Here is a 25,043-nt window from a genome sequence, read left to right as displayed (position 1 = left end):
TTGGCACTCCAAAAAGGAAACGGCACATTTGCTATATTCATAACCATGCTGAGACAGAGAATCAGAATTTGTGTCTCTCAAAATGACCTGGACTGCAGCTAGATACAATTCCCACCTTCCATACTGCCTCTGAATTTCTCACCATGTCTAGAAGAAGAGTAGAATTGACAGGAGACCAATATAAGTCTGTCTGTCAGAAGAGATAGAAAAATAAGCTCCCATCTCTCTCCCTCATCTATTTATCTAGCTATCAGAGACAGAGATATGGCTCCTGGCTCTCTGTCTGTCAAATACATTATGAAAGCAATTATGTCACAAGCACAGCTCTGGCTTTGCTGAATGAATCTGTCAAGAGGGAACAGGACCGCCTGGAGTGTTTTGCACACAGCTCTTGGCACTAAAAGAGCAGAATATTTTGTGGGGGGAGGAATTTTTGGTGTTGTTTTTGTTTTTTTTTTTCATAAGGCAGTTTACTGAAGTGCAGTCATGCAGTCATGATATTTGAAGTCCAGACTTCTGTGTTGTGTGGCTTCCTATTTGGATTTCTGTTCCATTTAACATTCACATAATGGTTGGGGTTGGAAGGGACCACTGGAGATCATCTGGTCCAACTTGCCTGCTACAGCGAGTTCCCCTAAAGCAGGTTGCATGTGCTTGTGTCCAGGTGAGTCTTGAATATCCCAGAGAAAAAGACTCCACAAACTCTCTGGGCAGCCTGTTTCAGTGCTCTGTCACCCTCAAAACATTTTTCCTCTTATTCAGATGGAACTTCGTGTTTCACTTTGTGCCTCTTGTCCTGTAGCCAAGCCCTACTGCAAAGAGCCTTGACCCATTCTCTTGACACCCTCCCTTCAAATTTTGATAAGATCCCCTTTCAGTTGTGTCTCCTCCAAGCTAAACAGGCCCAGCTCCCTCTAAGTGAGGTGCTGCAGTGCCCTAATCATCTGCATGGCTCTCAACTGGACCCTCTCCAGTAGTGCCTTGTCTCTCCTGAGCTGGGGAGTCCAGAGCTGGACACAGCACTCCCCTCTCTGGGGCTGAGTAGAGAGGCAGGATCACCACTCACAATCTGACAACTCTACTTTTCTTAATGCACCATGGGATACCTTTGGCCTCCTTGGCCACAGGGGCACTGCTGGCTCATGGGCAGCTTGTTGTCCACCAGGTCCTTCTCCACAAGGCTTCTTTCCAGCTGGTCAGTCCCCACACTGTACTAGTGCCTGAGGTTATTCTTCTCCACCTGCAGGAACCACACTTGCCATGTTGAACTTCATCGGTTCCTCTCTGTCCAGCTCTCCAGCCTGCCCAGGTCTCATGGAATGGCAGCACAATTTTCTGGTGTTCAGCCACTCCTCCTAGTTTTGTGTCATCATCAAGAAAAGCGCTTGAGGGTATTCTCTACCCCTTCATCCAGGTCATTGATCAGTAAATAGAACAGTGCTGAACCCAGTACTGATCTCAGGGGAAGGCCACTGACTATGGGCCTTCAGCTGGGCCCTTGGCTGCAGATCACAGTTTTTGGACCCCTTCAGCCAGTTCTCAATACATCTCACTGTCCACTCATCTAACCTATGCTTCCTGAGCTTACCTCATGAGGAAGTTACAGGAGACAGGGTCAAAAGCCCTGCTGAAGTCAAGATAGACAATATTCCTGCTTTCCCATCATCCACCCAGCGAGCCATATTGTCATAGAAACCTTTCAAATAGGTCAAGCATGATTTTCCTCCTGGAAGATCCATGCTGAATAATACAGATAACCTTCTTTTCCTCCACATGTTAAGAGGTGATGTGCAGGGTGAACTATTTAATTGCTTTTTCAGGAATGGAACTGAGGCTGACTGGTGTGTAGCCCCCTGGGTCCTCCCTCTTGCTGTCTTTTTGAAGACTAGAGTGGCATTGGCTTTCCTTCAGTCTTCAGGCATCTCTCCTGTTCTCCGTGATCTTTGCAAGATAATGGAGAGTGACTTAGCAGTAACATCTGCCTGCTCCCTCAGCACTCATGGGTAGATCCCATTGGGGGCCGTGGATTTGTGTGTTTCAGGTTTATCTAAATGCTTTCTAACCCAGTGCTTATCAACCAAAAGAAAGTTGGCTTTTTCTCCAGAATTTCTTGCCTTCAAGGTCTGGGATTCCTGCGGGCCAGCATTGGCAGTGAAGACTGAAACAAAGAAGGCATTCGTAACTCTGCCTTCTCTGTATCCTCTACCACCAGGGCTCCTACCTCATTCAGCAGTGGGCCTACATTTTCCCTGCTTTTCCTTTTGCTACTGATGCAACTGAAGAAACCTTTCTTGTTGTCCTTGACATCCCTTGCCAGATTTAATTCCAAATGGGCTTTAACCTTTCTTGTCACATCTCTGCATACTTTGACAACATTCCTATATTCCTTCCAAATGCCATGTCCCCTTTTCCATATTAAATAAATTTCCTTCTCGTGTGTTTTTTTGGGGTTTTTTTTTGCCAGAAGCTTCTTGCTCATCCATGCATGGCTCCTGCCCTCTTTGCATGATTTCTTACCCAGAGAGATGCACCGAAATTGAGCTTGGAAGAAGTGATGCTTGAATATTAATTATTTGTCTTAGATTCCCTGTTTTCTGGGGCTTTAACTCAAGGGATTCCTGGAATTAAGTCCTTGAAGGAATCAAAGTTAAGTCTTCCAAAGTTCAGGCTTGTAATCCCACTTACTGCCCTTGCTCCTTACATGTAGGATCCTCTATCATCTCTTGGTCACTGCAGCCAAGGCTACCCTCAACCTTCAGGGGCCCAACCATGTACTTAACACAAGGTCACCTCTCCTTGTTGGCTCCTCCACCACCTGTGTCAAAAAGATCTCATCAGTGCTCTGCAGCAATCTCCTGGACTCTGTGTGCACAGCCATCTTGTGCTTCCAGCAGATTTATTTAATCTTCTCAGTCTTAAAGGGAAAGCCATGTTTCAGCATCAATTTTACAATGAGAAGTTCTTGTAAAACTTTTGTGCTGTTTGTCTTAACTGGATTGCAGAAAGGAGAAGAGGTCAGAAACCTGAAACATTACTGGTACACCTCTTGGCCAGACCAGAAGACACCAGACCAGGCCCCTCCTCTGCTACAGCTAGTACTGGAAGTGGAAGAGGCCATGCAGAGTGCAGAGGAGAAGAATGCCCCAGTGATTGTTCACTGCAGGTAAATAAATGTTCTGTCTGAATTCCAAGGGTTTCTTTGCATACAGTGACACAGTGCGGAGACTGCCACACAGGCCATCAGTCACACGTGTGAAATGTTGCCCAACTGCTGCTGAAATGTGCTTGGAACCTCAAAGCTTTAATGCCAATAATTTTCTATTACCAAGTGTTGCATTCAGATACAGACTGAGTTGAACATAGAAGCTGGCAGTGGCTCAGTTACTTGTAAGAATAATTTCATTTTATTTGCCTTACCAGTAATGTATGCCTTTGATTATCTTTGAAGGGCCAAGTTGGCAAAGATTAGCATACGTTAGGTGAAATTGAGTAGGAAAGCACATGCAAGCAGACAAATAATAGCATTTGGTTTTAAGCATCAACCCCCCCTGTTTTGTAGAGTCCTTCTTTGCTTTTTTTTTTAATAAGTCATTATTAGGCCAGAGACAATAATTTAAATATAACACATAAATGAAAGAGTGACAAAGCTGATTACAGCAAGTATTAATCAATAGTCAGGACATGTATGCAATTGATAGTAAAACTGAAGTGTCAGTAAGAATCCCTGGCAAAGATGAAAACTTTGGAGCAAAAGGAGCAAAATCTCTACCGTGGTTTATTCCTGATGAAAAAATTGTAATTATCAATCAGAGCAGAATAAAAATAGATGAGGATAGATACTCATCTTCTGTCCTCAGAAAGAAGTGGGATGATGTACTTATCATCTGTAGACATGATGAACCATGTTCTCTTGCACTGCTATCTAGGGAGCATGTTAAGCATCAACAACCACTATTAAATCAGATCTGCTAGTTGATTTTCACCCAAGAGTGGTTTAAAAAAGTTGTTTCATCCACTCTAAACCATTAAAGTTTAATGTAGATGAATTACAGGTCTTGGAAAGTTGGAGAAGCTCCACAGGTCAAAAAGGAAGCCCTGTTTTGCCAGTGTTTAGGAAGGTTAAATGTAATTACTTGAAAACTACAGTCTGTTCTCAAAACAGTTGTTCCAGGTAAATAGCAGAAAGCCTGATAAGAAATGCAGTTTCTCTTGCCAGGGTAATCTTCCATCATTTCAATAACATACATTTTGCCAAATTTATTTTTGTACAGAATATTGCTTAATTTTGCATAATGTTTTCTAGGAAACAGCAGATGGTTGCTCTCCAAAAGCCATAGTAATGGGTATTATACAATGAGATGTTTTTAAAGAGCCTCTTGGCAGAACTGGTTGGTAGCCTGGTGTCATCACAGATCCGACTGTAAGCTAATATGTAGTAATCACTATTAAAATGCTCGTGTGATAAACTGGACACGTGCTTTCTGCCAGTGTTTTAAAACAGATGTGAAAAATTTGGGTGAGTTCAGCTGAAAATAAGAAGTGATTTGTAAGGAAGTCTTCTTTGTCCATGGAAATTTGTGACTCTCTAGGAGCTTCTAGGGAGGTCCTTGAAGAACTATGGTATCTGCTGCTGGTTACCATGTCACTCTTGCTTTGCATATTCATTCTGTCCTCTTGTATGGTGTCATCCCCGTGACACTGTAATAATCTGGGGAGAAATGGGGCATTTTTATTTCGAAAAAAAAGTACTAAGAGACATGGATTATGAAGTGTTCTATGTGGATAATGTGCCACCCAACGCTGTCTCAGCCACTGAGAGACCTGCAGCTTGTCCTGGAACAAGCACTGTTTCCTTTATCTAAAAATGGGTGTTGTTCCCTCCCTTTGTAAAACAATGAGGTGACTGGACAGTAAACAGTATCAGGAGCTGTGTGCTGTGATCTATTTGGTAATGGTCAAATGGAAGATGAAGGACTTGTGGGCAGCTGTGAACTGTGAGCTCCAATGTTGCTTGAACATTTCTTGCCAGTGGTTTTGCATTACAGTTTTCTCACAATGTAAATGAAAGCAGGATTTCCTGTAGTTGTGTCAAGTAATTATTCCTGAGTATGCTCACTTAATTATTTCATGCACAAGAAGGGCTTCCAGCATTTGCTGGTAGTTTGTTAGGTGATGAGAAGAATTCACAGCTTCTATAGCACTGTGCCTTTGAAAATAAACTCAGTTCTGGTCAGATATAGAAGAGTTCAGGAAAATTTTAAGAAATTTTTTTGATAGTGAATTTGTTGTATTCTGCTCTAATTCAAATTACTGTGTTGCAGATCTGATGAGAAAATGGCATCACACTTACTATACTGCTGTTAGCTCTAATTATTTAAGCAAGAGCTGGGGTTTTTTAACTCCACCTGTGAATGAAAATAGCTTCAAAAAAGCTGTTAAAATTGAGAGTTTCAAGGCAAAGTTTGCCTTCAAAGCAAGGCTTGCTGTCCCAACAAATTCTTACCAAGAAATGCAGAAGCTTTTTTTCAATGGTTCAGTGAAAGGTTCAACAACATATTGGGTCAATGAGTCTCCAATAGTCCATTTTTAGCACTGTATCTGCAATGTTCACCCTTCTGTGAGTGGTTCACACTTAATCATGTCATCCAGCAAAGTTGGTATCTTTTCCTAGTTATGGCTTTCCATCTGGAAGCACCCAGCTGGCAAAGGTCGGAGGGACAAAAGGGATGATGGGGTCTGTGCTGCTTTAGTGGCAGTCATTTGACAGGAAAGTTCCAAAATCCTTCTGACATCTCCACTGCCTCTCTCTGCTCTTCCCTTCCCTAGTGCAGGCATCGGGAGGACTGGCTGCTTTATTGCCACAAGTGTCTGCTGTAAACAGCTGAAGAACGAGGGCATAGTTGACATTTTGCGAACAACCTGCCAGTTGCGGTTAGACAGGTAAGAAAGCCTCCTTCCTTTCCAGAAAAATAAAAAGCAAAAATGGTAATAGTTCCCCTTATTTAAGGAGAAGAATGTAAGAGGGGAAGAACAAGCCTAAGTGGAGGCCGAGAGAGAACATTCCTCTGACTTGTAATATTTGCCTCAGCAGTAAACCTTACTGAACAGCCCTACAGCTGATTTAGGTTCACAGCTGTCATCAAAGTCTGCACGGCTGTCCAGCTCCATGAAGCGAGGGGCAACCATTTACCAGCTGAGGAGGTGGCCCCATTTGTTCATACAGAAGCAAAGACTCAAAGATCTGCTGTACTTCAGTTCAGAGCCACAGATCATCACTTTTCTCCCAGAAGGAGTAATGAAAATTTATCTCATATAGCTGTGAGCCATGGAAGGAGAGACATTTTCTGGGGAAGTAGAGTGCACAACCTGGAGTGTTTGCAGACATATGAAAGGAGCTGTGAAAATCTCCACAAATTCAATGGTTTTCAGTTAAGCATTTCTTAACACACCACCTTGAGTTTGATTATTAAGTAAACAGATTTGAATTTTGTACCAGAGATGTTATTTTTCCTCTCCCACTGGTTTCAAGTGCCATCAAAACATGTCTCAGTGCTCTCTCTAATGATAATGATAAATGTAGTTGGGGGAAGAGATGTCACGAAAAACATACCAAAGATTTTTCTGAGGGAAAAAAAAGAACCTCAACCCCACGCTGAACTTTATTTCAGAGAAGAAATTATGCTCAGTGGGAGGCAAAAAATGAAATGCTTGCTGCCCTGCTGAGGCTCTGATAGACAGGGACCTGCAGGGGCTTAGAGATTTGGCTGTTTCAGTGGATTTTAGCCCAGACAAGGGAAGGCTTCTTGAGAAAAAGAAAACCAGATTATGAATAGTGAGTGCTGATTATCCACGGTCCAGTTAAATATCTGTCTGGATGTGAAATATCTTGTCTCTGTGACTAATGTTACACAGGAAAATTGCCACACAAATGAAGGCTGAAGGCACCTGCTTACAAATGTGTGTGATACAGCAGGCCAATTGCAAATACTAGCTTTGAAGGGAGAGGGGAACTGGCAGTCACTTTAAGACTCTGAAGAAGGAAAATCATGCTTAAAGGACTCCATAGGGGAAAAGGAAGACTACAGGAGCTTCTGTAGCTGCATGTAGCTCTCAGGAGTGGGATGGAATAGATAAAAGCCATTTAAATGTCATGGGGTAAAATACTGAAGATGGAAAGCAGATCACCATCCTTCCTACAGAAAAGCATGATTTCTTCAAGGACTGAAAAATAGGGCATGTAGTCTCTTGGAAGTCATGCTGCCACCCACTCTCATTTTCATGAACTCCCCCCAAAATCTCCAGGAGTCTTCAAAAGTAGCATGAGAGGTTGATAGAGTGTCCAAGCAGCTGTAAGAGGGAAGACTGTGTCTCCTCCTCTTGCCTGATCATTACTAGGATGGTAAGGAAAGTAGGTGTCTGAAGGAATGCACCTCCCTGCTTTACACAGAAATAGAAAGGTTGGCATTAGCCCCGAGAACCACCTTTGAGGTTGCCATGTACCCACGAGAGAGAACAAAGGGGTTTTCCCCTTCCTTCCCTCAGAAATCCCTTGGAAAAGTTCTGTGGACTGGGCTTTGCATCAGTGGCCAACAGATGGTCCTAAAATAACCTAGTATGACTAAGGAGAGGAAGTAATCATTCCTGCATCCTTCCCACAGTGCTGAGAGACATTTGCTGTCATTGCCCACAACGCAACTCAGATTTCAAAGGTTTCTGTGGCAAATAGGGGTGAAAACAAAATTCTGTGCCAAAGCCTGGACAGCAAGCACGTGTCATGGCGTGCATATGTGTGGCAAGGGAAGAAACCACCACATAGCAGGAAACTGGATAAAAGGAAAATAATTTCCTGTGGTGTGAATCTCAGTGGACAGCCTGGTGCTTCTACTGCTCCAACTTCAGGGTGCAACCCCACTGTTAATGGAACTTCTTGGGGAGAAATTGTCAGATATGATTAATGTTCCTTGTGTGTTACAGTCTGACATAGATATATTTCAGTGCTGTGTGGAGCACAGAGGGACTCAGAAACAAATCAGCTGTGAGCTTGTATTAAGGAGAGCAGATGGGGAGGAGATGCTCAGCTAGGAATTTATTTTTTTTTTAGAAACACAGTCTGTGTTTCTCACCTTTGCTAGATGATGAAAGGTTAGAGAATAGGTCCCTGCCCTTCCCTGCTCATTGTAGCTGCTTAACAAAATAAGTGCAAGGGGCTGAAGGACAAGGTTGCCTTTCCTGCTTATCTCTCCCTTACTGGTATGGCTGCTGTGTAACCCATAATGGTTAAGTTGGACCCCATAGAAAAGGGCTGTCCCCAAGGAGAGTGCTAGCAGTCTGCTACCCATTTGGCTTAGAGGAAGCAACTTTTCATTCATGTTCTCTAGTGAGGTTTCTAAGGGAATGCACCACATATGCTCTTCCTCAGACTGACACAGTCTGGTTGGCTCCAGTCACCTGTGGGTTCCCATGTTCCTCAGCTCCATTTGTCATTTCAGCCTCCTTTTGGCACCGCGCTGCCGGGATCTGTGCACCAGCACCAGTGCTGGCACAATTCTCTGTACACTTTCTGTGAGCTTCAGCTGTAAGTTTTAATTGTCTTCATAATGGATTGTCAAGGGATCATATCACTTTCAATGGTACTCTTAGCAAAATTTCAAATGTTAGTAGAATCTGCTTAAAATTAACAACTTCATCCTGATTGGTTTTGTTCATTTCTGTCTCCCCTTGTAGTGCTTATATGTTAGTTAATATACTACTTGCAGAAATACACAGGCTAATGACACATGGAAAATCAAACTAGTTTTGCTCCTGCTTGCATTTCCTTTCAGATTTTCAGTTTTAAAGAGAACATTAAAAGCTGAAAAATAAGCTGAACAAAAACAGGTTACTGTGCTGAGGGACATTTTGCTATCAGGGTGTGCATAGCAGTCAACTCAGTTACAAATCTGAGTTGTCCTTTCTAAAGTAACATTGTGTGCTCCAAATTCCTGATGGCCATCCCTGATTCTCTGGCTAACTTGCCAAAAGCTTGATGTGGAGTGGCCCAGAGGAAAGAATCCTCATTGCAGAATGGGAAAATTGCATCAGTTGTCTGGGCTGGTGTGGCTTGGCCTGGCCTGGCCCTCTTTGGTCCCAAATTCAGTCCCTAGTGCAGCTGTGAAGTCTTGGATAGGGTGCTTCCCCTCTTTATTCCCCTGCTCCCATCTGTCTCTCTAGGGCTTTGGGGTGGGAATTACTTTTCAGAGAAGGGTTTTTGGAGTACAAGTGCTTAGGTACGATAAGGGTAAATGATGATGGTGATGCTTTCCTGGAGGAGAGCCTCTGCCAAGGAAAATGAATGTAAAGCCCATTCCTGTTCTCCCTGCCTTCTGTTCCTTGCTCAGCAGACACTTTCAAAATGGAGCTGGAGGTCAGGCTTGAAGCTGGTTGCAATCAAAGGGCACTTCTAACTCATTTCAGAAAGCTTTGGAATGGACCTTTGGTGTGGAGCACAAGCTTCATGTTAGCTGTGCTATTTCCTCACGTGTTTGCAAGTAATAAGACTGCTGTTTCCCTCCCCTTTTCTTCTTGCCTTTCAGGGGAGGAATGATCCAGACTTGTGAACAGTATCAATTTGTGCATCATGTCATGAGCTTGTACGGAAAGCAGCTTTCTAGAGCAGCAGAAGAATAAGTGTTCATGATATTCCTAAAGGCTAAAGCCAGGAGAACTTTTGACTGCGCTCAGATATATTTCAGATCTGATAAGAGACACATGGTAACCTGGCTGTCTTAGCTGGAAAGATATTATTTTACTTTGATATTGCTTTTATGCTCTTGTTTGCATTGACATTAAAGAGCTGAGCTACGCCTTGTCTTAAGTATATGTGACAGGACGTAATCTTCACCAAAAAAGGCTTATTTATACTGTAAATAATTATAGTAGCTTCATTTGTTACAAAAGCAAGGAAAAAAAAAACGGAAAAAAATCCACTGTCTTCAGTTTGTTCTTTTTTAAAAGGTCATTGCTAATATATCCAGTGTGAAACTTTTTGAATTGCAATGCTGAAATGTGCCGTATGTTGACTAAGCTTGAAAGTAAATTTTTGCCTCTTTCTGATTGTTTTTACATATAAAATTACCGAATACTGTGTGTATCGTAAACCTTCTGAGCCTCTGCATTGAAAGACTCAAGTAGATTTGCATTGAAATGATGTTTCACACATCATGTTTGCTTGTTTATTTTTTCTAAAGCAGTCCACTACCAGTGTTACCAGAACTAAGGGGGAAACAAGATTTCAATGACGTGAGTCAAATTCTTGCCTCGAATTCTTACCAGCAGTGTACCCCAGTATCATCACAGTGGGGTGAATCTGAGTAGACATTAATCTGAACATAAATGCTTCGTGCTTTACCTTTTCTTTGTCAATATTTGGTCATCTTAGTCATCTGGCAAACAGATTGTATTTCTGCAAATAGTTTCTATTTTTACATAGAATAGAATTTCTCCTGAAATCTGAGATTCAAAATCAGGTGAGGAATTTTTTTAGTTCATCTTTATTAAAAATCTAATAATAAAATCACTTTTATTCTATGAATTTATACTTGTTTCAAAGCTTTGAGGGTAACCATATGTCCAGTGCCTATTAAAATGAATGCAAATTCTAAAGGCAGCTTAAAAAAAAAATCATTGTGAACTTGTTGGCTGCTTTGTGAGAAATTTGCCCTCAAACCAAATTTAGACAATAATTGGCCCATTCTAACCACTGGTCCAGGCAACAGTGTTTCCTTTCCAATAATACAGACTGCTGCCTGTGCTTTTTGGTTTAGACTTCAATCAGTCTGGGAAGATGGTAGCGTGTGTTTAATGCTTAGAGGTGAGCACACGTTTTAGTGCTTCACTGAGCAGAGAAAAATGGAGGTGCACAGGATCCTTAACATGAAAGATGAGTGTTTTGTGAATAGAAGCTCTGATGACCTACTAAAAATATATATTTGCTTCTCTTTATTTGTAACAATAACCAAAACCCACTGCTTCTATTAGTGCAGAAGATTCTGAGAATTTACTGCACTTCCTAATCAGGAGAAGGTAAAGCAGCTCTCAGAACAATAAGGGCTGATCCTGCTCCCACTGATGTTTTGCCATTGACGTCAGCAGGTGCAGGGTAAGGCCTGAAATGTTACGCCTACAACTTCATCACTGTGGGGGAAAAAGTTTCCCAATATTTCAGTACACATCTTTGTGTTTATTCTGTATCCATGAACCTGTAAAAATCCTGTCTGCAGGGTTTGCATGAATGTGTGGCAAAATGTGTTCTCTTTAAACCACTTGATTTTATTGCTGTATTTAAAATATTTCCTTCAGTGAGAAGCTAGCAGAAAGAACTGGCATTCTTTTTTAAAATACTGGTGATAGTCATTAAAGAGAGCAATAAACTTAAGCTTTTGAGCATAACATGACTGTTAGTTTTATGTAAGTCTTGACAGCTATATTCTCTGTGCTACCAGCTTCTTTGAAGGGGTAACACTATTCCGTCTAAGCACTCCTTTAAAATAACAAAATAGCCATTGATATTCTGGTTAATATTGAAAGTGGAACTCCCTGTAAATATTTTTCAGCTTTTCAGTGCCCTTCCATGTCAAAACCGACTCAGTGAATAAAACTACTTGCTCTGTCATCAGCTTCCCATGCATCTGCTAAAGAATGCTTGTTGGCTGGAGGGCAGTGTGCATATAGGAGGTAAGTTCAAAATATAAATTGCCTCCTGCACAAGGAGGTTTTCTACAGGAGAATAACTTTATGGTAAGCAAGGTAAAAAGGGCTCTAAGATACTGACCTTGAGGTCCTTGCACAGTTGGCAGTGCCTCACTGACTTGAGTAGAAGTGAATGATTTACAACAATGAAGGAAATGTGGCCTGCTGTCCACTCCCATTTTACACGTGTGGAATGTCCTGAGAGTGTGGTTGTTGATAAAATCAGGTTGTTTGGCATCAATTCACTGCTACAAAGCACATGTCAGCCTTGTTGTATGCTCTGGTGATGAGGGCTGCACTGCTGTCACCTCATACCAGGCAAGAGCAATACCACTTGGTCAGGATCAAAATATTCAAATGCCTCTTAAAATGTTATTTTGTCTGACAGATTTGGAACTAATCCTCCTATTTACTCTCTGGCCTTATCATAATTAACATATTTCTGCCTCTTTTTTTCTTTACTTTTTTTAAATAGAATTTCAGATCTGAAGGATGTTTTATCAGCTGTTCTGATCTCTTCTGGCAGCAGAGGTAGTCTTAAGAAGTGCTTAAGATTAGGAGAAAGGAGCTCTGGCCGTGTGCAAGCACTTGAGATGAGTGGGGCTGTTGCTTCTGTAATCAGTGTGTTTGAAACTGAGCTGACAATAGGAGCTAAGCTAAGCTATGTCTCTGGCTAGTCTTTTTACTCCTTCTCTATTAAATGAAAATTCCAGGCATGCTTCATCCACTCTCTCCTGCTCAGTGCCCAGGACTCTTTTGTGTGTTAGTACCTACAACACAGTTGCTTCCCAGAAGACTGAATTCCTCTCTCCAGGTGGGTAAAAATATAACAAACATGAGATTATTTTATTTAGAACTAACTGCGATATATTCTGTTTGATAAGCTTTTTCACACTTGGAACAGGGCAGAGCCTAGCTCAGTGCCTTGGTTGTTTGCTGGTAATTTGGTCAATTTGGTCACCACATTTGAGCAGTTTTATCCTGTTCCTCTTTCTGTCATGGTAACAGACTAATGGCACATTCTGTCCTCATGCAGGTAGTCTGAGATCAGCAGATGCCAAAGTTATGTGAAAACAAAAACTAAGATTGCACTTGAAGGGCTGTCCCCAGATAAAGCACGACTGGCTCTCTGAAGGATCAAGGTAAAGATGACTTAGTCAAATTATTCTTAAATGTCAACTACCTAGTAGTCATGTAGGGAAGAGAACTGCATTTCTTCCAAGACTTTCAAAAGTATCTATTTATTCTGGACTTTTCTTTGTAATTAGCCTACAATGGAAAAATCTTAACCTGTGAATTTGCAGTTGCAAAATGGACTTGAGAATGAAGACAGGACAAAACAGGACCTTGGTTCCTGTGGCTTCCCTGCTGTCTCTTCAGAAGAGGAATCGTGCAGCTTGCACATAGATGGTCATGCCTTATAGATTTGCTATGGAGAAAAAACAAAACACTTTTTCTGAAGTCCCTTTTTTCTTCTGCCAAGTCTGTAGATGAGTATTTCCTGGAAGAGTGACTGGAAGAGTGACTGTCACCTTAGGATAAAGTAGGGCAGCTCAAGGAAGTTTTTTCCCTGCAAGTTAAAAAAAAAAAATCTCCATTCAAAAGCACAGAAGAAATAGGCGAATGAAAGCAGCATTTGCAGCTTTGTGTGCATAAGGTGTAGGCAATCAAAGATCTGCATGCTCTAGGCAGCACAAGCATTGATTTCTAGTGCCTCAATATGTGAATTTCACATATTCACAAAGTTAATTTCTTCCTTTACATGCAAGGAAAGAGAAGCATCTAATCTCCTTTGAGCCCTGATAGAGATCAGGCTCCAGCACTTGAACACAACAGATGCTACATTCCTGTGGCGTGGTGTGAAAGTCGCACAAGGGGCTGTGATTAGACCTGCCCAAGCTTCTGGGCCATATAATACCCAGCAGGGCAGCAGTGTCAGGTTTACTCAGATGATGGCAAAGCTGAATGAAGAGAAACTGAATTACTTACTCAGAATTAAAAGCCATATTGGCACCAGAGCTAGCAATATGGCTCTGAACATTTGAGAACATAAAGCATAAACAGTCTGGCAAAGGACTTGAATATTGCAATTCCTGGCCCTTTCTCCCTGCTGGACCATGCTACTCAACTTGTGTTCCCTCTTGGTTCTTGTCTTATCTGCCTGAGGCTGCTTATGCTTTAAATAGAATTAAATGTCACTTTATTTCACTACTACTACAACATATTAACCCAATATGTTGATAGCCAGTGTTTTCCAGAAATCATCTCTTTCCTTGAACAGCGCCTGTCTTACTAGACACCCTTCAGAGGCCTCAACCTCTTCTGCATAGATCTTCATCCCAGAATTCTGGAGGTATAAATCTGCAGTTATGTGCCTCTTAAAATTGGCATTTCTCCGTTTAGAAAAAGTTGTGTCTTCCTGAATTAAAGCTTTTTATTAGTCTCACCTTAACTCCCCTATTTCCAGTACCAGGTGCAACTTTCCTCTGAAAAGCCAAAGGCAATATTTCCATGGATCACAGGGGGAAAATCCTTCATAGATCTCCTTTGCATGTTTAGCTTGCTTGCCTCTGAAGTGGACACAGGAAAGCATGTCAGGAAGTAAATCAAAACTGATAGTGCACAATGGAAACCTCCTCTTGTAAATGAACTTTGACTCCTTCTGTCTCAAAAGAAGGAAAGCCATGTGTGATTGGTTTTACCACATCCACTGTTGTCTTTTTGGTATTTAGGATGCTGTGAGGAGTACAGAAAGCAAACACTCAGGCAGCACAAAGCTCAGGGTGTCAGTTTGGATGGGTGGGAGGAATTGGATTGTGTTGGCAGTATTTTGGTTTTTCCTGGGGAAAACACAACTTTCAGTCCAGAAAGCAGGTTTCTCTGCAGCTAAGTTGGGCTCTTGTTGCTGAAGTAGAATACTGAAGACATAAGTGAAGGTTGGTTTCTTCGTGCATTTATTAAACAAGCAATAAGTCACACCTTATCTACTTCACGACATGACCGGTCCCATTTCCACACACTTCTGATTTGATCTGTGTTAACAGAACACGAGTTCCAGACAAGCAAGCACAGAGTGTCTGCCTTGCTGGATTCCTTCTTTAGCCTGTGAAACAGCATATGTTTGTTTTGGCTGTCTCAATGTGGTATTTTTTGCTCACTGGAAAAGCTGACAATGTTTCAGCCTCTGCACTGTTTTTCTCTTGTTTTTTGTTAAACTTTTCACCTTCCCCTTTCTTTCCTAGACTAGCAGAATTCACCTAAAAATCATCAGGAAAAGGTGGTATATTCCTGGAGGGGGATGGGAGGCTGGGGTGTCCATTGCTTTTTCCAGAGTTTACCCATAAATTTATTCCCATCAGCCTGTGGAAGTTGGTTAGATTTTTATGTTCTTTGGTTTTCTCAGTTCCTGTGTTTTGCAGAGCATAACCCAAGTGCCTCCTGCACTAGACTCCATTTTAAACTGAATTTAACATAAACATGGAGTAAACAACAGCATTCTGTTCCAAAGAGAAATCAAGTGAGGTCAGTTAAGCAGTTTATTGCCACTATACCTTGTTAAGCCTTTGTTGCAAGCAAGATAGGTAGTTTGTGTCCTGCAGGATGGATTGGTCTTATCCACATGAAACAATCTCCTGCACTATGTCAGCAATGCTGTGGTCAACACAAGTGAAGTTAAAAAAAGCTAAATACACTGTAAATAAAGGATCCTTCCCATTGGGAATGAAGTCATCCATATGAAGAAGTGTGGCAGAATCTTAGACTTATTAAGGAATAGAAGAAAGCTGATTAAAGAATGGTCTCCAGTCTGAAGTTGTGAACTGATTTTCTAAAGCAGAGTCCCTGCTTGAGTAACTGAATGAACTGGCTGGACTTGGAAATGAGAGAAAGTGCTGCATGTATAATTTTAAAATAAACAAAGCCAAAGCCTGGAGGTGTGAAAGCAGCACTGGGGAACAGCTTAAACATCAAAACAGGATTTTTTGAATGTTTAACTGTTTGAAACCTGGAACCCTGTATTTTGGTTTTAGCATGAAAAAAACCTGTTAAATTATTTCATAGACTGCTTTTGATCAAAGTTTTGAAATGGTGTCAAAATCAATCATAAGAAAACCTGGGATTGTGGAGGTAATGTTTATTTTTAAATAAAAAGGTATCTTTTTGACCTACAGAAGGTTTATTCCTTTCAGCATCATACTTGAAGTTTTATCACCCCGTTATTCCAAGAATGAGAAAGTGCTGAAGCCAGTGTAAAGGATGTAACAACACAGCCCACAAGAGGCCAGTATGTACTTAAATTTTGAACTATTCAAAGCTGTATTTGTCCCAGTGTAAAAGGACCCAGGCATCTTCCTAGGAACACAACAGGCTACACAACTTCATGTGAGCTGAGGGACACAGAAAGGTCGATAATGGTTGTGAAAGTTCCTGTGGTAGGAATAACCAGGACCTTATTAGCTGGCATAAAAAGGTAACATTTACATAAACATATATTCTCAAGAATGTCATAATACTTCGTGTTCTGTGCCTGTGGTCAGGCAGGCTGGAAGTTGGCTGTGTGAGTCCAGTACCTTTAGACTCACATCTGCTTTGCTTTTCCTTCCCTTACAAAGAAAGCAACTTTGTAAAGTTTCGCTCCAAAGTGTAATTTTCACCTTCAAAAAACTCTGTGGCCTAGGATGAAAATTTTGATCAGACAATAGAAATCTAAGTAAAGGGAATTGCATTTTTGAGGTGAAAGGGGGAAATGTAAAGGTGATTGGATGACTTTTAAGCCATATCGCCGTAGCTTTTGTAGGATTTGAAAATGCAAATCTGAAGGCATGCAGAGCAGTAAGCGAAGCAGCATCCTATATCCCTTCTCATCTTAGCACTGGGCGCTGCTGCTGTGGATTTGCCTCACAATGGCAGAGGGGCAAATCCACAGCATTCTGTCCAAGTGCCTCTGGGTGTAGGGTAATATCTCTTCTCTTCCTAACCAGCCCAAATCACTGTTGTCACCAACACCCATGACCATTAGTACACAGGAGTGAAGGGGTGAGAACAGGACAGTGAGAGAAGGTGGCAAAGGGGATGGGAAGACCCTTGGGCAGACCAGGCATAAGGAGACAGAGTATTTGTGTATCATACAGGCAGCTTGGAGGCAATAGCCAGCTCAGCATGGAGATCAGGGTATGTATATCCTGTTAAGGAAAAGGATCCCTTTGGGGGGATGCCCAAAACAGAGCACTTCTGGCATATCTGTAATTCCTGCTGGCAAGAAAGCAAACTCTCAAGGTCATATGGTCTTAACATTGTCTTTCCTGTGGGCTGTATCTTATAGGTTGCCATATATGATCCTAATTTTTTCATTTGTGCCCCCCAAATCTTGGGAAGGCTTTTGGGTTGATTTTCTTCTGCCCCAAGATCTTTCAGCAGCATAAACAACTGTGTCAGTGGCTACAATTCCTTACTGCATCTGTCTTCTCACAGAATAATTTTTAAAACTAGAGAGCTGCAGTTTCTAGATGACTAATACTCATCCCTCAAAGACAAGAATCAAATAGCCCAGTTTCCCCAAACTGCCCTTCACACATGGACCAATCTTGGATTATCTTGGCTTAAAGCAGCCTTCTTACAGTCTTGTCACTAGAGTGAGGACAATGACCCAGTTCCCAGCCACATCCACTGGGAGCAGGTAGGGCACAGGTTCTTGTGGAATTCACAAATCCCTCTGTATGTGATACACTTAGGAGAGCTGGGGAGGTCCTTGGTTAGAAAAAAGTGCAGTGAAATAGTCTAAATTAATAAGATGGATTAATTCAAGCTGATAGTCAAGCTTCTTTTGATGTTCCTGGTGTAAAATGGAGACATTTTGCTGCTAAGCACAGAAAAATAACTCTGCTTCAGAGTGGTGTTCTCAGGGAGCTTTAGAAATTAGTATTCAGGGACAGCTCCTTACTGGTCAGTTTTTGGGGAAAGATCTAAACCAGTTTTACTTGGACTTAACAACTTGTTGATGCTAAAATAAACTCAATGGCTTCATTCTGATGGAAAAGTGTAGCTCTTTGAAGCTTTCTGCAGTTAAGCAGTTTAAAGCAGAAGGATTTGTCCTAAATTATGGACATTTACCTAGACATAGGGCATGAGCAGTACTGAAGAGTTTAATGCAGCTTGTGCTGAACAGAGTCAGTTCTAATGGGCTTTTTGATCCATCCAGCTGTGAAGCCTTCTTGAATGACACCTGAGATCGAGCGCCTTGCAGTGCTCCTGCACAGCAAGGCAGCCCCATTTTCTCATTGTCTAGGTGACAAGATATATACAGAGAGAGCAAATTACTTGCCCAGAATCCTGCAGGAAATCAGGAAAGAATTGAGGAGATGATCAGCAGCCTCCCACAGACAACTAGAATTCTTCCCGCTGCACAAGCCTTTCTCTCTCAGGAGTTGCAGGTGATGAGCAGTTCTCTGTGTAGCTTTATGTTTTGGGGCTTCTTGTTGTATCTGCTCTTTCCCGTTCCTGGTAAATAAATCTTGCAAACAGTACCTTGCTGTTCACTTAATTAACATACTTTTTCCCCAACCAAAGAAATGTTTTCCAGGAAGTCTTCTGCCTTGTTGGAACACTGTAGCATGCTGATGTGCTCCTTTGAGATCCTTGCTGGAGAAAGCCCTCCTGAATTTGTGGGGAAACCTTGTCCACTGAAAAAACCCAAGGGTGAGTAAAAAATATTTTTTCTGGAAGACCTTTAGCTAATACATGTCAATAACTGCCTGTATTTCCAGGTGCTCTCAGATATATTTACAAACTCCATGCAAGAAATTACAGTCTGTCATCTTCCATAACCAGAAGAGGGGTAAACAAAAAGAGGTGCAAACTGCAGTTACCTAGATCCATCCTCACTGTTTTTAGAGATTTTTCATGGATCAGTCAGATCAGTGGGGAGGCTGTTGTTCATTTAAGCTACTGGAAACTTGTCATTATTGATTTAAATGCAGCAGAACTTGTTATGCAGAACTCATGATTGAGTGATTTGGCTAGGGCTGGAAGAATGTGACCTTTAATGCATAAGTAAATAAGCCTTTCCATCATGTATAATCTCTCCCATATGACAGATCTGTGACTGTCTAAAGTGACAGAAAGACTGTTTGAGTCTTTATTTTTTGAGATATATTATCACAAAAAGTCACAAATCATTCCTGTCAGTGTGCAGAGAGCTGCTAATGAAAGAATTTCATTCCAGAGTGGTATCTGTGATGGATGTAAAGCTGTAAGAAGTACAGTAAGTAAAATAAAGCAAGGGTAATCTAATCTCTTCCATAAAGCAGACAGGAAAACAACCTGTGATTTAAAATAAACTCAAACAGAGAAAGTAAGTAATAGGCCACTGTTCCATTTCATTCATTCATTTATTAATACCACTGTTTCTTCTTGAAATTTAGGAGACAAAGCAATTTTCTGAGCTAAATTTGAAAGCAAACCAAGCCCTAGTGAAACATGGGAAAGACAGAGTGGGTTATTTTTGTTACTTAGCTTTGTGTTTAGAATAGTGAGGCCCTAATTCCCCTTGTGTGTCATAGAATCACAGAATGGCCTGGGTTGGAAGGGACATTAAAGGTCATCCAGTTCAACCCCCTGCCATGAGAAGGGACACCTTGCACTATCCCAGGCTGCTCAGAGCTCCATCCAGCCTGGCCTTGCACACTGCCAGGGATGGGGCATGCACAGCTTCTCTGGGCAACCTGTGCCAGTGCCTCACCAACCTTACAATACAGATATTTTCCCTAATACCTGATCTAAACCTACTCTCTTTCAGTGTGAAGCCAATCCCCCTTGTCCTGTCACTATACTACTGCCCCTGTAAATAGTCTTCCCTCATCTTTCTTGTAGGCTCCCTTCAGGCTCTGGAAGGCCACAATTAGGTAACTCCCAAGCCTTCTCCAGGCTGAACAATCCCAGTTCTCTCAGCTTTTCCTCACAGGAGAGGTGCTCCATCCCTCTAATTAACTTGGTGGCCTTCTCTGAACTTGCTCCAACAGGTCAATGTCCGTCCTTCAAGTGTCATTCAGGTAAAACCAATGTTAAATCTTAGTAATTCAGAGTATTATTCAGGACACGTATCCCAGTTCATTCCTGTTTAATTTGTGGTATCCCATGGTTGCAGAAGTACTGCCCTTTCTGTTCTTTTCCTTCCCTTGCTCTGTCCCTCTCTCTCCTCTTTCCTTAATTCTTAATTTCACTCTAATTCACCTGTTCCCTCAGGCAGTCCTTTGCTTGCAAATCTGCCAGTCAGGCCAAGTCAAACTCTTCCTACAGTACTTCAGAGTCTTCAGTCCCACAGCTCCCATTCCCCCTTCTCTGGTCTCTGTATTCCTCATGCAGTGCAGGGGGAATACTCACAGCCACTGGGAGCATTAGAATAAAAGAATGTCTCTGAGAAGTAAGGTGGCATCAATTTTTCTGCCTTAGGCCAATAATGCACCTGCTCCAAAATACATCACTAGCAGTGGAAAGACTTCTGTCTGTTTCTGGAGTTTTAGGAAGGCTGTGAGGAACCTTTAGGGATGAGGGGGAATTGGATTTGGCCTCAAAATTTCTGCCCTCAGAGATTCTGGATTTTCAACAGGTCAGTTTCTTTAGTGAAAAAAAAACCACTGATATAAACACAAATAAAAAGAGGAGTTCACTAATACATTTGTCATATCCCCAGCCTACTGGGAGGTTCTGCTTACTGCTTCTCTATGTTTTTTTCTCTTTCCAATCTGAATGCTTCTCCTGAGATGACACAGATAATTACAAGTCTGCAGTGTTCTGTACCTACACTTTTGCCATCTGCCCAACATCCTTGATCATGACTAAAGCAAAGCTCTAGGGGTCTGGCTTCACTATTGCTCAGCCAGTTACTAACAACCAAGCTTGTAAGAGTTCTGGAGTTAGGCAAAGGGCAGATTTGCTGCAAGTAGAGAGAAGTGAAGTAGGATGGAAGAATCTACCCCCTGCTGGCTTTGAGCTCCATGGCTCTTGCCCTCTGAGCCCACTGCACAAAAAGAAAGATGTGTTTTCACAGGTGCAAGCATTGTGCTTATTATGGAGGGGAGCCTTTGCGTTCCCTGTGTTCCCTGAAAAAAAATAACACAAAGCATATAGGTTTGAAATATACACTGTGCATCTGCAGTGGGAATGGGGCAGACCTAGGCACCTACAGCCTTCTGTGGCTGACAGGAAACTCTGTTGTGCAGAGAGTGATAGGTAATGTTTGTTCTCAGGCCTGTGAGGTTCTTTGTACAATGTCAACATCAACTGCAGACAAACATTTGAGGGTCAGAATTGGTGGACCAAACTGTAACTATCTTTTCTTACATGTCTCTACAACATTCATGATTCACTAGTCTTTTTAGGCTTGAACAGAAATCTAACTTGTACAAGTCATAAACCAACCTGCAATTACCAGAGCACCCATATGAAAACACCTTTCAAGAGAGAGCAGATTTCAGTTTGAAGCCTGGTTATTACACATAATAAGCCAAATTCTTCACTGATGTCAGTGTGGAAGGGGTGTGAGTCACCACTGAATTTGGACCAGTTTTAGTCGAGAAGATGGGACTGATGAAATGCACCTTGGCACTGTCCTTTTAGTGCAAGTGAAATTTGCCCAAACACTCTTGCACTCACAGGAGTGAGTGGATGGGCCTGGGCATAATGAGAATAATCATTTTTTCATCTGCATATGCTTCCTATCACCAAATGTGTGCTTGCTTTTTGAAAGAAAGTCTAGCCTATTTTATGCAGCAAACTAGCTTTTAATCAGTGCTGAGTAACAGTGATGCTGCCTGCCTGCCTTACCTTTTACTGCAGCAGGACCATCTCTTCAAGATGAGCTTTGCCATTAGCATCATCTTTTAAGTATAATACTTACCTTTTTGATTAAGTCCTAGGCAGAGCTTGGGCACAAGCTCTTTGGTAGTGTGGTAGATTACCTTACTTAAACAAATAGTGATCCTGTGCCAGGCACTGCAGCATTCTTGGCAGGTAAAGCAGTAATATGGCAGTCATCCTTCAACTTGTCAGATGGTTCCAGGTAAGCTCGCAGATGTCATCTGCAACTGCCTGAAACCATTTACTTTACAATGACAAGGAGAGAAAAAAAGCAGAGCTGGGACAGGAGAACTGAACAGAAAAGCTGTGTGTCTGTTGGTAAACAGCTTTATAGGATTATGTGCAACTTTTAGTGAGCATTATGAGCTATAGTTAGCTTAATTTCTACCGAAGTTGAAGGAGTGAATTTATCTTTCTGCTTGCAATCCAGAAATCAAAAGTATTTCACTGACATTTTGCTGTTTAGTGTAAGAATTTGGATATCAAGAACGAAAAATAACAGACTCTTTGTCTTTTGTCTTTTTTTGAATGTTTGTCTTTTTGGTATTTTAACAGGTGTGTTCCCTAACTCCTGACAGAACTGCGACCATTAAAAGTGAACAACAGACAGTAGTGCTTGGAATCTTCCTGGTAAAGAAAGTGCAAAGCTTCACTTAGAAGTTCAATGAGAAAGAGTCAAAGTGGAATGATAAGTATGAATGATGATTCAACTGATGATGGATTGGCCCACACTGTGAAAATGAAGGGTGTTCAGCCCAGTTACTTAAAAGGCTTGGGTGTTAGGACTGAAGGTCTAGTACAGAACACTCTGCTCTTCATTGATCATAAGTGATGGAAAGTAAACATCATTGCACAGTAGGTGGATCACATGACAGCAAGATTTGAGCTGCAAAATTCATAAAGCAAAAACACAAAACCCCAGAGCTTGGGCTGACAAAATTGGAATCCACATTCTTGTAAAGCTAGTGTGACAGGCAAGCAGAGGAGCATCAAGACATCTTTTGCACACTGAAAGTAAAGTCCCAAGCCTGGAATCTCTCTTGCACAGGAGCCATGTTATATCCTGCAAGGAATAAGACACCTGTTTTGATATTTTTCTGGTATTTTTCTTGCCCATCCCTTCCCGTTTCCCAGGGATTCTAATTCAGTTTGTCAGTGATCTCAAAACACCCAACTGAGGAGGAAGGGAAAAGCCTGCCTGGAGTGTGTGCTAACTCCTGAAGGTGTCACCATGAAGAGGATGAAAAATGGATGAGTGATAGAGAGGTCTCCTGAGTAGACCAGGAGGCAAGAAGGGGAGAGAGCAGAGCTTACCATTTAATGCAGCTGGGCTGAGTGACCGGGGAGGTTGCACAGTGACCACAGGCTAGACAAGACAGTGACCCTAAGGAGCAGTACAGCAGTGCCAGTGCAGCTGTGGGAGGTAAGTGGGGATGACTCAAGGGAGGAAGAGGAGGAGGAATATTTAGTGGATTTACACTGTTTTTCAGTGTGAAAGTCTCCAGTGGAGCAGTGCTGCTTTGCTGGAACACCTAGGAAACTTGTAAAATAACACTGATCTGCAGTCATTTTATTGTTTAATGTGGAATAAGCTGTTAGTCTGTACCTTCTGTTGTATGAGAGTAATAATGAAGGACTTTCTTGCTGTATGAAGTGGTAGAAGCATAAAGCAGTAAATCTTTAATTTAAGTCCTTACACCTGTCACCTAAACTAGGCTAGTAAAATATATTGTATGCTTTATTTTAGTCAGGATTGCCCTAATGAATTCTTATCCTGATTCTTTAAAGTGACCCATGGGACTTGGACTTGACTGCAGTCTGCTGAGGACCAGCAGCACAAGAGGAGGCTGGTAAATGTTTAATATCACATTTGTTTTGTGAATTAATTTTGCAGTAGCATTTCTGGTATTTTAGTCTATCATCTTTACAGAAATACACACAGCTGTTAAGAAAACCAGGAAGAAAAATTCAAAAGTTTAGCTTCATGCTCTCAACATAGGCTGGAGGAAATTTCAAAGTTAGGCTGTGGGTTTTGTTGGCTGTTAATCTTTGAGATTACTTCTGCTAGATGTGGACCAGCTTTGAACTATGCCCAGGTGCATAGTTCACCATTAAATGGTCTTTAAAACCATTTTAAGACCATTTTGAAATGACCTACATAGGAGGAGGATAAAATGATAGCAGTGCATCCTTCACAAGTTCAGTAATTGCTGTTGGTTCTCTTAGTGGTATGGTAGAAAGGAAACTTTGGGGGCCAAAAGAAGCTCAGCACTGGGGGCAGGCAGATTTTCTCACATGGAGGATGGATCTGCCCTAATGCCCACCCTTGACATGTCTCTGTGAGGCTGGTCCTGCATTTTCTGTGTCAGGCTGCTGCAGGATGGGTACCAGGCCTGGTGTCTGAGTGCCTTCTGTGCGCCATGGCCAGGGTGGTCTGATGGGACGGTGCAGGACAGGGGCCATCCCTGGTCATTCCTGTGTGACAGAAACCACTTCTGTGGCACAGCTAACCTGGAAGCTGTATCTGAGCTGCCTCTGACTCCTGTGCACGCTGGAATTGTAGTCTGGTATCTTAGTTACTGATTCATCTTTGCCCATCAGAGTTCAGATACAAATATTGTGTAGGCAGTAGAGGGAGTGTTTGGCTGGTGTGTCAGCTCCTCTGTACGAGCTGTGAGAATGGAGCAGTGCCAAGGGGCACTCTTCTGCTTCTGCTTTTGGATTCCTATAGCTGCATTCCCTTCAGTGAACACATAAAAAGGAGAGGGAAAACTACTTAGGAACAACCTTTTTCCATCCCCCTTTCTTCACAGGATTTCTTCCAATTTACTAAACCACTTTCATTCTGTGATCTGCCCATTTTGTTAGGAGATCTCCCTGCTGTTCAACACCTTCTTGGTGTTTGAAGAGCTCAGCTGACAATTCTGAACAATTTTTTGTTCATATGCTTCCATTGTGATTTTTTCCAGAGACACAGTACCAAATCTGTCAGAGTTTAAGGAGTTGTTTAGTCTTATGGTTTAGTTTTGGGCAGTCCTGCAAGGAGCAAATAACTGAAATTGATGATCCTTATAGGTCCCTTTCAACTTGAGCTATTCTATGATTCTATGACATTTGCAGCCATAAAGTGTGTGACGTTCATACTTTTGATTGGGGATTCTGACAAGCTGTGTTGTCCTAAATTATGCAAAAGTGGGAGGAATATGGCTCAAGAAGGTAAATAGGTAAAATGCCCATAGAATGATCAGTATAAGGAAAGGCTGCAAAACCCTAATGGGACTTGTCATGGTGTTGATAAAGGGCTTCTAATTGAGGACAAACAGATGGGCAGATCAGACAAGAACAGATCATATCCTTCCCACACTACTACTGCCTCAGTCTTACTAAGTTTTGGCTTTGGATCTTGGCTTTGTCAAAATTTTCCTTTGCAGTCTCCTGTGAAGATGCTTTCACATTTGCTAACC

General features: G+C 41.9%; 1 protein-coding gene across 1 annotated transcript in view; it reads left to right on the top strand.

Moving 5' to 3' along the window:
- Positions 1-11,427, top strand: part of PTPN5 (protein tyrosine phosphatase non-receptor type 5) — a 54,314-nt gene extending 42,887 nt beyond the window's left edge. The window contains exons 11-13 of the mRNA XM_005427192.3: positions 3,003-3,163; positions 5,827-5,940; positions 9,573-11,427. Of these exons, the coding sequence (XP_005427249.2) occupies positions 3,003-3,163; positions 5,827-5,940; positions 9,573-9,666 (369 nt within the window). The 3' untranslated portion in view covers positions 9,667-11,427. The remainder of the gene's footprint in view (positions 1-3,002; positions 3,164-5,826; positions 5,941-9,572) is intronic.
- The last annotated feature ends 13,616 nt before the right edge of the window (positions 11,428-25,043 follow it).

The sequence above is a fragment of the Geospiza fortis genome, unplaced genomic scaffold (assembly GCF_000277835.1).
Source record: "Geospiza fortis unplaced genomic scaffold, GeoFor_1.0 scaffold524, whole genome shotgun sequence".
Classification (NCBI taxonomy): Eukaryota; Metazoa; Chordata; class Aves; order Passeriformes; family Thraupidae; genus Geospiza; species Geospiza fortis.
Note: the sequence above shows the minus strand (reverse complement) of the source record. Positions and strands in the feature narration are given on the sequence as shown.